Below are 14,638 nucleotides of genomic sequence, written 5' to 3' on the forward strand. Positions count from 1 at the left end.
CCCTGAACTGGATGGCCCAGGCTAGCTTGATTTCATTGGAACCTAAGCATCTCTCGCTTACTATTTGGATGGGAAACTATCAGTTTGAACCTGCCTTTTTGAAGTAATATAACCGATCTTGACCTGAATTTGGTCTCAGTAATTCCTTGAATACCACACCCCATGAAGCGCAAGGCTTTATTGAAGAAATTCAAGAATAGCTTTATTTAATTGTATTTATTATGTTGTGAGCCTCCCTGAGCGCACCACAGGATAGGGTGGAATACAAGTGCAATAATTGAATGAATAAATAATCAAGAGTAGTTAGTGGCCTTCTTTACTTCATTATGCTTGTGAGACTTTCCCTGAGAGAGTTTCCCAATGCTGCTTGTCGCAATGATGGAAGGTGGTGTCATCCAAAGTGTGGCCGTGGATCGTGACAGCCTGGCTCTATAAGAAGGTAAGCTTCAAAGGGGGGGGGACATTACCCAGACAAGGGGCCACTCCTGGAAATGCAGAGTTTCTAGGTGCCTCTGTCTCAGTTTTGCATGTCAGAACACAGGACTTAGATGGCTGAATTAACTTGGGGGGAGGAAAGTATAGTGAGCTTTTAAATTTGAAGCTCAGATAGGGTCTCGGAGGAGGAGGAAGAAGGAAGAAGATGATGATGATAATACCATGGAGATGATGATGAAGAAGATGATGATGATGAAGATGATGATATTGGATTTATATCCCACCCTTCACTCTGAATCTCAGAGCAGCTCACAATCTCCTTTACCTTCCTCCCCTGCAACAGACACCCTGTGAGGCGGGTGGGGCTGAGAGGGCTCTCACAGCAGCTGCCCTTTCAAGGGCAACCTCTGCCAGAACTATGGCTGACCCATGGCCATTCCAGCAGGTGCAAGTGGAGGAGTGGGGAATCAAACCCAGTTCTCCCAGATAAGAGTCTGCACGCTTAACCACTACACCAAACTGGATCTCTGTGTAAACTCTCTGTGTAAAGGTGTAAGCCACTGCTTCTAACTCACTGGCTAGCGAATGCTGTTCAGTTCTGTTTGTGAATACAGGAAGGCATTTGGGAGGCATCTTTAGTCCTTATTTCCTCCAGTGGTCACCTACAATCCCTGGAAGGTTCTTAAGAAGAGGAATAGATCCAAAGCATTCCTCTTCAGAGATATACAGCCTCTGCACAAGGAGGTTCCACTAGTTCGGCTTGTCTGTGATGAAACTGTCCTCCAAGGAAAAATCAACAGCTGATAAATAAGAGGGCAGGATCTGTTCCCTGTCAAGTGATTTTTTTGTCCTGTCATTATCAAGAACAGTTAATGGCCTTCTTTATTTCATTATGCTTTTGCCTGAAGCTCTTACTATTCTTTTTTCTTTGTTCTAGAGGCTGATGGTCCCCAGGACTTACGCGAGAGAGAAACAGAACACCTTCTACTTGAGAAAAAACAGCAGGAAAGAATCAATGGAATGGAATGGAAAAGAGAGAATGAATCCTTTCCTTGGGGTGCCAAATCCCAAGTGTTTAATAGACACCAAAGAATTAACACAGGGGAGAAACCTCATACATGGTTGGAATGTGGAGAGAGTTCTGCTCAGAATTGCATCCTTGCTGTACATCAGCAAATCAACCCAGAAGAGAAACCATATACATGCTTAGAATGTGGGAAGGGCTTTTCTCGCCGTGACAACCTATTTGCTCATCAACGAATCCTCACTGGGGAGAAACCATATAAATGCTTGGATTGTGGAAAGTGCTTCAGTCATAGTTCAGATCTTAAATCCCATCAGCATATCCACAGAGGGCCAAAACCATATGAATGCTGGGGCTGTAGAAAGACTTTTGCTCAGAGCACACAACTAATTAACCATCAATGTATTTATACTGGGGAGAAACCATATAAATGCTTGGAGTGTGGAAAGAACTTTATTCGGAGTGCAGGGATTTACTATCCACCGTTACCACACTGGGAAGAAAACATCTCTATTTGGACTGCAGAAATTTACTCTCCACCATTACCACACTGGGGAGAAACCAGCTTTATTCGGACTGCAGGGATTTATTATCCTCCGTTACCTCACTGGGGAGAAACCACATAAATGTTTGAGAGGGGAATGAGCTTTATTTGGAGTGCAGGGATTGCTGCCCATTGATGAATCCACACTGGGGAGAAACCATATAAATTTGGTGTGCAGAAAGAGCTTTGTGCAGAGTTGATAGTTACTAACCACTGACAAACTTACAGAGAAAAATCGTAAAATTACTTTAAGTGTGGAAAGAGCTTTTCTTGGCATGACAGGTTAAGTGCTCATCAGTGGATCCACATGGAGGCTGGACCAAATAAACGTATTTATAAAAAAAATCTTCACTCAAAAGGCATATCTTAAGGTATATATAAAATTCACACATAGCAGAAATGTTAAGCCTTGTTTGCATCAAAGAATTCACACAACAGAGAAACCATACAGATCTCTCCAGTATTGGAAGATCTCCAGCCACATGCCCAAATTTATCAGGCTTTATTATCTGGAGTTTTCGTGCTAAATCAGGAGCATTATATAGCTGTTGAACTGGTATTGGTTAAGGCACATTCAATTCTCAGCTTGAATATTTGGAATACAGTTAATTATTAAATGTGAGTTATTTGTCTTACTTCAATAACACATCAGGGGCCTGGGAAACCCATCCGTATGAGGAAAGGCTGAGGGACTTGGGAATGTTCAGTCTGGAGAAGAGGAGGCTGAGGGGGGACATGATTGTTCTATAAATATTTAAAAGGCTGTCACTTAGAGGAGCACAGGGAGCTGTTCCTATTGGCAGCACAGGAGAAGATAATGGATTTATATCCCGCCCTATACTCTTAATCCCAGAGTCTCGGGGCAGTCACGATCTCTACCTTCCCCCACCCGCAGACACCCTGTGAGGCAGGTGGGGCTGAGAGAGCTGGGAGTTGCTGATTAGAGAGTACCCCTGCTGCAATAATATCTGCCAGCTTCTGTGTGGGGAGCCAATCCATGTTTTGGGTTGCTGCTGGCTCAGGTCTACCACCAGGCACTACTGCCCCATTTGGAGCTTTCTATTCCAGCCTGTTTGGGTGCGCTTTCTTGCGTTGCGTTTTCCTCATTTGGCTTCAGGCTGAGGAGGTGGAGAAACACAGGACTGCTGCACCACTGTGGTTGGAATACAAGAACAATTGCATGAATTCCGAATAAAACTTCAATTACAAATAATCAGCCATTTTCATTCATGTACAAGCACAGCTACAGAACACGGAATGCTCCAAAAATATATATTATAATAGTCAGAGAATTGAACAGGTTCAAGGTAAATGGCAGAACCAATAGTCCATTGAAGCCAAAATCCAAATTCTAATAATGGATGGAACGTCAAAGTCCATATTCTCTTTCAAGCATCCAGTGCTCCTGATTCTGTTGGAAAAGAGTCTACAGAAGCCAAAATTAAAATTCTAATAATGGATGGAATTTCAAAGTCCAGATTCTCTTTCAAGCATCCAATGCTTCCATTTCTGTTTGACCTAGGATGAGAACTAGATCCAACAGAAATAGCAGCATTGGATGCTTGAAAGGGAATTTTGAGTTTGAAGTTCCATTCCATCCTGTCTGTCTGTCTATCATCTCCAATTGTTGTTTTATTGTAATCTGCCTTTAGCCTTTGGGAAAGAGTGGAATAAAAAATAATCAAAATCTCAATATTGGTGAACTCAGGCAAGTCTACTCAGACTGGCAGCAAATCTTCAGGGTCTCGCACAGAAGTCTGTCCCATCGCCTACCACCAGATGCTTTTTATATATATACAAAGAAAAAAAATTCAGGGGTTGTTTTGTAGAAAAATAGGTGGTGCTCATTAGCATATGCTCCCCCCCCCAGTGCCAAAAGCAACCTGACACAAGCAAGGAGAGTCCTGGACGAGCAAGGCCTGCTTAGGCTAGAGATCCAGCCAGCCCAAGCAGGCCCCGCTCACCGGGGGCTCTCCTTGGCTGCCCCCCTCCCCATTCAAAAGGCCAGCAAGGCACCCGCTGCCCAAAATCACATAAGTGGAGAAAGGGTGGTGTGGGCTTCTCCAGGGGCTAATGAGGGCTGCTGGGGATGTGGCAAAGTCCCTGGTGGCTGGCTGGCTGCCCGCTCTCCTAGTCCAGGGATTGTTATGCAGCTGCACCTACTATTCAATGGACAAGATAGGTGGGGAAGAAAAGGGGGAACCCTCAGAAAGGTGCAGGAGGCTCCTGCTGAATTCAAGGCCTGCATAAATTTATACAACTAAATTTTGAAAAGAGGCCCCCATCAAGTCACACCTCCAGGCCTCTGGCTCCCAACCAGAGGAGCAGGGAGGGGAAAGGAATTCTTCCAGTCACACCACACCTCAAGGCTTCTGGTGGGAGCCAAGAGCAGCCAGGAAGGAGGGATTCCTGCAGGCCACAGCCAAAGCCTTAAAAAAAGCCCTTCTGAGTCAGAGGCTGTCAGGCGACACCGCCAGGTTTCTCCCCTGAGCTGAAAATTCAACTGTTACGTAATATGATGCCATCTGCCCAGAGCCCATTTTGGGAAAAGGTGGAATATAAAATAATTAAATCAACAAATAAAGGAAGGGGAAGGTGCCTTTATTCAGGCTGGCAGCTGAATTATTCAGGCTTTATTCTGGCTGCTGGGAGAAAAGGGCCGGTTTAGGAGTTCTAGTGATTGGCAGGTAGCTGGTGGGTGAATCTGTGGAGGAGCTCATAATTTTTGTGCTGGGTTAAGCAAGTGTTGAGGGGGTGGTGGCTCCAGTTCCTTGGAGAGTTTACATTCTGTGTGTACATTTTGGGGTGGACCTCTCTAGGAGATGATGATATTGGAGTTATATCCCACCCTATACCCTGAATCTCAGAGTGGTCACAAACTCCTTTACCTACCCCCCCCCCCCCACAATAGACACCCTGTGGGGTAAGTGGGGCTGAGAGAGCTCTTGCAGCAGTTGCCTTTTCAAGGACAACTCCTACAAGAGCTATGGCTGACCCAAGGCCATTCCAGCAGGTGCAAGTGGAGGAATGGGGAATCAAACCCAGTTCTCCTAGATAAGAGTCTGCACACTTAACCACTACACCAAACTGGCTCTCAAGTGGTCCACCCCAAAATGTACACACACAAAAAAGTAAAAAAATTATACTGTTAATTGGGTTTGCCTGTGACCTTTCTCAAGTGTACATCTCTGGAACCTGGCCTTACATTTTATGGCACATATGACCCAGCCTGGACAAAATGTCAGATCCGGCCCTTGATATCTCTGCCTCAGAAGGACAGGGACAAAACCGTAGGCTGAGAGGCTAGAGGAAAGAGATTCCATCACCTTTCCAGGGAGCAACAAGGGTGGTGGGTCCTTCTTGGGGAGAGATCCAGCGAGAAGCAGCCCCTTTCTAGGCTGGGGGAATCTCCTTCTCTCCGCAAGCAATTATTTCCTTCTTTGTCCAGCTCTCTTCCTTCCAGAGGAACTGGCCCCCTTAGGGTTGCCAGCTCCCGGGAGGGGAACAAAATGTCTCGCCCCCTTCGCTGAGGCAGGGTATGTGGAAATTGTCAGCAAGGTCTTTTTTAAATATAGCACAGAGGTCAACAGGCCTCCCCTCCCCCCCTCCCAAGGTTGTTGGCGATCCTGCCCACTCCTTCCCTCATGCCCTTTCACACACACCCCGGAATAAAACCTCAGCTCCACCCAAACAGAATACATTTATAGGGTTGCTAAGTCCAGTTCAAGAAATATCTGGGGACTTTGGGGATGCCAGGAGACACTGGGGTGGAGCCAGGAGGAGTAAGAATGTGACAAGCATAACTGAACACCAAATGGAGTTCTGGCCATCACATTTATAGGGACTGCACTCCTTTTAAATGCCTTCCCTCCATTGAAAATAATGAAGGATAGGGGCACCTACTTTGGAGGCTCATAGAATTGGACCCCCTGGCCCAATGTTTTTGAAACTTGGAAGGTATTCTGGGGAGAGGCACCAGATGCTATGCTGAAAATTCGGTGCATCTGCTTCGAAAAACAGCCCGCACGGAGCCCCAGATACCTGCAGAGCAATTTTTCTTTCTACCCTGTGGGAATCGGAATAGGGAATAACGCAGCAGACATTTCCCTCCCCTCCCCCCACCTTTCTGACGACCCTGAAGCGGGGGGGAGGGCCTCCAAACCGAGGGATCCCTTGCCCCCACCTGGGGATTGGCACCCCTAGAATGCAAAGCAAGTCCATTTGGTGCGGGCGGGGGGGGGGGGGACTGTCCGGCAGAGCCATGCAAAAGCAGCGCCTTGCCTGGCGGTTCAACACTCAAACACACACCCACACACTCTCCTCACCCCCCCCCCCAACGGGACCGGATCGCCATTTCCTCCCGCTGCCCTCTCCGGCCAAAGGGCTTTTTCCCCTCTCCCAAGAAGAACCACCCGACGACCCTCCGCCCTGCAAACAGACAGCGACAGGCGGACCCGCCCGGCTCTTCCCCCTCGGAGGGCGGCTACACAAGGGCTCCAGGGGAAGGATCCGGATTCCTTGAGGCCCAGACCCCTTCCGCCCCCGCCCCCTCGAGGAAAAGGGGTTTTGTGCAGCATCGGCTTCGTCCCATGCACGGCTGGTGAGTTGGGGGCGTTGGGGCGAGGAAGGGGCGTCCCCGTGGGGGGCTGCGGCGGAAAGAGAGGTTGCAAAATGGAAGCTCCCTTGCACTACTACGCTCCAGGAACCACCGGGGTGGGGGTGGGGGGTGGGGGGCAGTGGCCAGGATGTCAGCTTGCCTGATGGCAAGTTGGGCCCCCTTAAACATTAGGCAAGATGTTAAAAATGTTAATGTCCTTTTAGTAGCTTGAAAAGACAATAGAAGTTCCAATATTATTACCGTAATGCAACTAATATTTACACTGCGTTTAGGTTTGCCAGCCTCCAGGTGGGGAAAGGAAAAACCAGCCTCACGTTCATAGTCTTTACGGTGGAGATCCGAGATCTGGGATCTCCACCGTAGACTATGAACTTCTATTATGAATTGAAAGGACATTGGGTTTCAGGGTGATTTTTTGCACTTTTGCTTGAATTGTTAGATAAACTTTATATTTTCACAATTGAGGCTGGTTTTTCGGGGATACCTTAGGGCTTGTTTTTTCTTTTCCTTTCCACGGTACTCTTTGTGTTGCTACAATCTCCAGGTTGTTGCAGGAGATCTCCCGCTTTTACAACTGATCTCCCGCTGGCAGAAATCAGCTCCCCTGGAGAACAGGCAATCTGTATTAAAATTTAATATCTGTTTCATACTGCCTGTAAAATGTACAATATATGTACACTGTAATTACTAAATATATATATATACATTTATTTCGCAAAATTTTTAATTGTATCTTTTTCCCACTTACCGGTATGTATTTTTTGAACATTTATTGCTTATAAAAAATCAAATGATAGCCTTATAGTTGTGGGTGGGCCCCCTTTGTCTCCTGGCAACCAATATTTTTAGACCCAGTCCTCCACTGGGTGGGTGGTGGGGGTGGCGACCCTCAGGGACAAATGGCTGGCGAGGGAGCAGAGGGGCAGGCAAGGATGAGTGGATCCTCCTGGGGAAATGCATGAGACCCCAGCAGGTCCAATTGAGTCAGGAGCAGGGCTTTGTTGGTAGAAAAAAAGCCCTACAGGAACTCATTTGCATATTAGGACACGCCCCCTGATGTCACCATTGTTTCACAGAGGACTTTTTTATAGAAAAGACCCAGCAAGAACTTATTTGCATATTAGGCCACACCCCCTGACACCAAGCCAGCCAGACCTGCATTCCTGTGCGTTCCTACTCAAAAAAAGCCCTGGTCAAGAGCAATCCGGAGTCTGCAGGGGGTGGGGGGGTCAGGAGGGTGAGAGGCTGCAGAAGATCCCAGGGGGATCCTTCATGTGCAAACTGCAGAGAAGAGCTCCAATGAAATTGCAGAGCCCTGGGAAGTGAGGCCCACCCTGGTCGAAACTCCCCAGTTTCACATTGATTCCCTGGAAACATTTTCGTTGCCTCCTCTCAAGCTCCAGTGCGAGTACCTGATCTACTGGGAAACAAAAAGTCCTATCGGGCTTCATTTTGGTAGGAGCTCACAGGAGGGGAGCTCCAGAACCTCTGGATTTTATTGTGCTCTTTCTTTCTTAGCCCCCTGCCCCCATACTTGCTTCTGGGCTCCATTGTTCAAACCTCCTGTGAGAATTTTGCTGAACTCTAAAATTTGACAAAGTTTCTAATATTTGTCCCCATAAAAAATCGAAAAAATGACCAAAACATGCAAAGCGGACAGATGGAAATCTTCATCATGCCACTGTGGCTGGCCACACTGGAGAAAGTAATTTTAAAAGTATGAAGGGAGTAAGGTTTTATTATGACAATTCTAATTCAAGCATCATTTTAAGAGAGATGCTGAGCTGATATAATTTAACACACCTTCCAGTGATGTCAGGGGTGTGTGGCATATGCAAATGAGTTGTGCTAATGAGCTCTGGCACCTCTTTTTCTTCTAAATGAACCATGTATTTAATCATATGCAAGACGGCTAGGTTTTCCCCAAAAAATATCAGAAAAGGGGGGCTGCCTTACATTTCCATACATACCAGGTGCTAGTTGCGGTCCGGGTAAAACCTCTGGATGGGCCACTTCTGGCCCCCAGGCCTTTTGTTTGACGCCCCTGTCCTGGAGTCTTATACTCTCATTTGCAAGATACAAGGAAAACACAATAGAAAAAGGGATGTTTGTGTCTAACTAGTGCACTCACAGAATGGCGTTGCCAGCCCTACGGAAGGGAGCCCACCGATTTCATTTCATTTGTAGGAGAAAGCTTTTAATCTTCATGGTGCCATGATTGCCTTGGGTGTCACATCTTTGTACATGGAAATGCCCCATTTAGAAGCATCAGGGGTTGGCAAATGCTACTTTTAACCCAAGGAGAGTTTATCTCCACCTACTAATTTTGGATGCAGCTTTTGGAAGTTGTTTTGCATTAGAATGATTTAAGATTGCTTACTTTGAAAGAATAGAGGGGATAGCTATGTTTGGTGGTTCCAAGTATAGCTGATTTATTTCTGTCAGATTTGGAAGGGACATGTGTTTTTTAACTGTCTAGTTTATTTTGGAGGAAGGTTAGACTATATTTGCTTTTGCGACTTTTTGGTCAGTTTTTTTTTTTAGGTGAATCAAAACTGCAGAAGTTCATTGGATAATGAAGAGTTTTCATCCAACGATAAAATTTTCTTCTAATATTAGTGATGTGCAGTGAGCATATTTAGATATGGTTGTGTATATAGATGAGGGACTTCTAAGGGTTGTTACACAAAGAAAACAAACCCCTGCAGATTTTAATTTGTTGTTGCACAACAAACCCCAGCAGATTCTAATTTGTTGTTACAATACACTAGCTTAGCTAGGCCAGAATTTACCAAACAACACGCATTCTTAGGGGGTTAGATAAAAATATGGAGCAGAGGTCCATCAGTGGCTGCTGGATGGGCCATTGGCCTGATCCAACATGGCTTCTCTTATGTTCTTATTAAATGCAATATTTTATACCATACCAGCATAGATATCAGGTGTGCTTTACTTGTTTGCTCACTTGTGTTCTTCTGTCAGGAGTTTGCTCACCAAGGGCCTTGTTGGCTTTGCAGGACTTAGGAGCACCAGTCAGTTTGCCTGTCTGGACCTTCAGAGAGAAATTTATAGCAGAGTAAGGCAATCGATCAGCCCAGTTGGAGGCTGACTTGGACAAGGGGAAGGCATGGGAAAACAAGACTCAGCTGGCCCGGAAGCTGGAGAAGAACCTCATACCATCCACACCAAGCAGAATGAATTCTGGGAAGGAGCTGCAAAACATGTCCTGAGTATGGACAGATACGGCGTGAGTTCCGATACAGAGCGCCAGCACTTCAGGCACTTTTGCTACCAAGAGGCCAGAGGGCCCCGAGAGGTCTGCAGCCAACTCCATCATCTTTGCAGTCAGTGGCTGAAGCCAGAAAGGCACAGCAAGAAGGAGATGCTGGACCTGGTGATCCTGGAGCAGTTCCTGGCCGTCCTGCCCCCAGAGATGGAGAGCTGGGTGAGGGAATGCGGGCCGGAGACCAGTTCCCAGGCAGTGGCCCTGGCAGAAGGCTTCCTCCTCAGCCAGTTAGAGGTCAAGAATCAGGAGCAGCAGGTAAGATGGATTCCTCTAGGTAGTGTCTGGGGCACAGGATGTAAGAACACCCTCAAAATCAACATGATTTGCCCAAACTTTAAGGATCCACCCTAGCCTGTTTCCTGTTCTTTTTCTCATCAGTCTCCCTTTTCTGGGATCTCCACCTCTGTTTCAGGTGCAGGAGAAGTTCGTGCAGGAGCCTTACCACAGAGCAGCTTTTCCAGGTAAGATCAAACGAAGTATTATTCTCTCTGAATGTCCTCCTTGAGTGTAGGGGTGCTGCTTTTATCCCCCCCCCTTTTGTGTGTGTGGGAAAGATACTGTGCTCCATCTTCTTAGCTTGGAAATCCTTTTTGGGGAAGTACAAAGCTAGAATTGATTTAAAATCACTGCAGGATAATAGGCTGAATATAGTGAGGGAATTGACATAGGTGCCTCCAAACTCAAATGATGATGGTGATCGTCGCTAGTGGAAAAGCTAATGCTTTAGGCCAATGCCACAGTACCCAAATCACAATTTTCTGATTCTTGTAAACAGGGCTTTTTTGTAGTAGGAACTCCTTTGCATATTAGGCCACACCCTCTTGATGTAGCCAGTCCTCCTGGAGCTTACAGTAGGCCCTGTTCAAAGAGTCCTTTAAGCTCCAGGAGGATTGACTATGTTATGGGGGTGTGGCCTAATATGCAAAAATAGCCCTGCTTGTAAGTCAGGAGCTTTTTGCTATCCACTTTTCAACAGGGCAGGGAGTGTCCAGAGTTGACAAACCTCAAAAGGAGGCAGTTGCATATCTTCAAAACTATGTTTTTTTGGACTAGGTATTGTGCCAGGGTAGGCAGAATTTTGTCAAAAAACGGTCTTGGATCATCCCATAAATACCCCTGTTTGGCACAATGACATCACCAGCCTCATCATTCCCTATGAATATGATACTCTGTCATTATAATTCTCAGTAGCCATTATTATGTATTATTAATAACAGTAACGGTATTTTCACTTATACTCTCTTTCTAGCTGGGACTCAAGGCATAATACATGAATGATTCAAATAATTTAATTAAATCAGTAACGGATTAGAATACATGATAAAATCAGGTAGTCAGCTGCTTACAAGATAGGTTATCTAAATTTGACAACAAAGATTTGTAGTAAAATGAAATAATGTATTTGGGTAAGGATTGTTGACCAGGGTATTGTACATGGCAGAGTCTGGAAGAAGGGCCAAAATCTGGAAGAAGACATGCAGCTATAATAAAGGTGATGTGTCAGCAGCATCTCTTATTGTGTTGCCTCGGTACAATCTTAATAGGAGACCTATTGGTACTTCCCTCATAGCAAAGCTGCCCTTTCCATATGTTGTGGTCCTGCCTGCATGCAAAGAGATTCTGGGATTTGGTAGCTATATTTCTCCTTGGTTTAGCATTCATTGGTCTTTGCATTTCAGAGTTCTTTCTTCTTAATTAAGAACATAAGAGAAGCCCTGCTGGATCAGGCCAGTGGCCCATCCAGTCCAGCACTCTTGGTGCGTTCACACTACACTCAATAATGCATTTTACATCAGGATTTTTACTGTGTAAGAATAGCAAAAATACAGATGTAAAACACATTATTTAGTGTAGTCTGAACACACCAACTGTGTCACACAGTGACCAACAAACAAACGCAATAACAGGTGCCATCAGGAGGTCCATGTGTGGGGCCAGGGCACTGGAAGCCCTCCCACTGTGCCCCCCCAAGCACCAAGAATACAGAGCTTCATTGCCCCAGACAGAGAGTTCCAACAATACACTGACTAATAGCCACTGATGGACCTCTGCTCCATATGTTTATCCAATCCCCTTTGAAGCTGTCTATGCTTGCAGCCGCTGCCACCTCCTGTGGCAATGAATTCCATGTGTTAATCACCTTTGGGGTGAAGAAGTACTTCCTTTTATCCATTCTAACATGACTGCTCACCAATTTCATTGAGTGTTTTGTGAATTCAGGACAAACAGATCATAGAATCATAGAGTTGGAAGGGACCTCCAGGGTCATCTAGTCCAACTCCCTGCACAAGGCAGGAAACTCACAAACACCTCTCCCTAAATTCACAGGATCTTCATTGCTGTCAGATGGCCATCTAGCCTCTGTTTAAAAACCTCCAAGGAAGGAGAGCCCACCACCTCCCGAGGAAACCTGTTCCACTGAGGAACCGCTCTAATGGTCAGGAAATTCTTCCTAATGTTGAGCCAGAAACTCATGCCAAATGCCTGGCTGAGACATTTGTCAAAACTGTGGAAGCAAAAAAGGTATCTGAAATGGAGACAAGGATAGTTGCAACCATGAGCCAAGACAGGAAGAATCTCATTTCCTCCAATGGGACTGAAATGCCAAGTACATGGAAAATATAGAATGCCATACTTTTATGTTTTTATCCTTCCAGGTGGTTCCCTAAAACCAATGAACAATTCTTTGACATCTCTTTCTGACAAGGAGAAAGCCACTTCCGTGCAGCCTGATGGGGTAAGTGTGGAACTATGGATCAGGTCTCCCTTGGGGTGCTTCCCCCACCCTCCCTAGGCCAAGGAGACTCTCTTCCTGTCTCTTTCCGTTGGCTACCATCTGTGTTGCTCACTGGATAGAAAATGAAAACATCTGATGGGGGTTTGAATCCTGAACCTCAAGGTTTTATTATCCCTCTTTTGGATTGTTGTTAGAAAGGGGAGCATTGTCACATCAGTGCTGAAAGAGCTGCACTGGCTACCTGTTGTGTTCCGAGTCCGTTTCAAGGTGCTGGTATTGACTTTTAAAGCCCTATATGGTCGAGGGCCTGCCTATCTACATGAACGCGTTTCTCCATATGTTCCCCAGAGAGCGCTACGTTCAGGGACACAAAACCTACTATCTATCCCTGATCCAAGGGAGGCCACACTGTGCTCTACATGGGCTAGGGCCTTCTCAGTGGCAGCACAACAATGTGGAATGCCCTCCCAGAGGCCATAAGGGTTCTTGCGGAACCTCTCCCAATTCCGCAGGGCCTGTAAAACTGAACTGTTTCGACAGGCCTCTAATACTTAGATGGGAGAGGACTGCCACCTTACACTGCTGAGCGACATCACTCATGATTGGGGTAGGTATTTTTGGGTTTCCTGCATTGTGCAGGGGGATGGACTAGATGACCCTGGAGGTCCCTTCCAACTCTATGATTCTATGAGGAATTATGATCACTATAGGATCACTGTCAGAAGAAAGAAAGTTATGATTCCCACCTATACTGAAGTTTTGAGCAGCACCATGAAATTGTATTTTAATTGCTATTTTATTGTTTTAAATTGTCATCTTGAATTGTTTTTAAAGATCGGTAATTAAAGATCCGCCAACGTGGTTTGAAGACCTATACCGCTGAATAACTGTACTTATTAGATTGGTTTTAATGTTACTTAACTGTACTTATTAGATTGGTTTTAATGTTAAGTTTAATGCTTTAATGTTTTATATTGTTAAATCTAAGGTTTTTATCTACTACTGTATGTTTTTATAAAATGTTGTTAGCCGCCCTGAGCCTGCCGAGGTGGGGAGGGCGGGATATAAATAAAAATTATTATTATTATTATTATTATTATTATTATTATTATTATTATTATTATTATTATTATTATTATTATTATTATTATCATTAAATTGACTGTTAGCCGCCCTGAGTCTGCTTGCGGAGAGGGCGGGATAGAATACTTAAGTAATAAAGAAACAATAAATAAATAAACATCATGTGAAGACAGACAGTTCCACCCCCTCTCTTTTCAGGGTCTGGTGACCTTTGAAGAGGTGTCTGTTCATTTCACTGAGGAGGAGTGGGCCCTGCTGGAACTGAACCAAAGAATCCTTCATCAGGAAGTCATGGAGGAGAATCATCAGAATGTGGCCTCTCTGGGTAAAGCTCTCCTTTAGTTTAATTCATGGATGCTGAAGGCAGAAGTCATTCCTTCTAAGAAGGACCCCGGTGGGAAGTAAGGGATGTTAAAGGGCAGGAAGGGGAGCTCCTGACAACAAGCCAGGGAGGAAAAATGGCTGCTGAACCTGACTGTTTGACTGGGGAGGAGTCAAAAAACCCGCTCCCCTTTCATTTTGAGACCTGTGAGACTTCCTCAGTGCTGTTTGTCACAATGGTGGAAAGTGGTGTCATCCAAAGTGTGGTCATGCATCGTGACAGCCTGACTCTATAAGACGGTGAGCTTCAAATGAGGGATATTGCCCAGACAAGGGGCCACCACTAAAAATGCAGAGTTTCTAGGTGCCTTTGTGTCAGGTCCACAGTTGTGGGATTTAAGAACGTGGGGCTTGAGTGGCCAAACTAACCTGGGGGGAAGTAAAGTATAGTAAGCTTTATAAGTTTGAAGCTCAGAATGGGTCTGTGTTGTAAAGGTGGAAACCTCTGCTTTTAACTCACCATCCTGTGAATGCTGTTCAGTTCTGTCCATGAATACAGAAAGGCATTTGGGAGGCACCTTCTAGTCCAT

At 45.5% G+C, this 14,638-nt stretch overlaps 2 protein-coding genes across 3 annotated transcripts in view; one reads left to right on the plus strand and one right to left on the minus strand.

The window, feature by feature from the left end:
• Positions 1-14,638, minus strand: part of LOC132571892 (uncharacterized) — an 851,656-nt gene that overhangs the window by 312,208 nt on the left and 524,810 nt on the right. The window lies entirely within an intron of this gene.
• LOC132571247 (zinc finger protein 883-like) overlaps positions 1-14,638 on the plus strand; it is a 71,692-nt gene that overhangs the window by 5,512 nt on the left and 51,542 nt on the right. The window contains exons 1-4 of one of the 2 annotated variants that reach the window (XM_060237989.1): positions 9,878-10,162; positions 10,320-10,368; positions 12,565-12,644; positions 13,926-14,052. In XM_060237989.1, the coding sequence (XP_060093972.1) occupies positions 10,004-10,162; positions 10,320-10,368; positions 12,565-12,644; positions 13,926-14,052 (415 nt within the window). In that variant the 5' untranslated portion in view covers positions 9,878-10,003. Of the gene's footprint in view, positions 1-9,877; positions 10,163-10,319; positions 10,369-12,564; positions 12,645-13,925; positions 14,053-14,638 lie in introns of those variants that run through there. The other variant, XM_060237986.1, reaches the window with a different exon arrangement.

The sequence above is a fragment of the Heteronotia binoei genome, chromosome 5 (assembly GCF_032191835.1).
Source record: "Heteronotia binoei isolate CCM8104 ecotype False Entrance Well chromosome 5, APGP_CSIRO_Hbin_v1, whole genome shotgun sequence".
Lineage (NCBI taxonomy): Eukaryota > Metazoa > Chordata > Lepidosauria > Squamata > Gekkonidae > Heteronotia > Heteronotia binoei.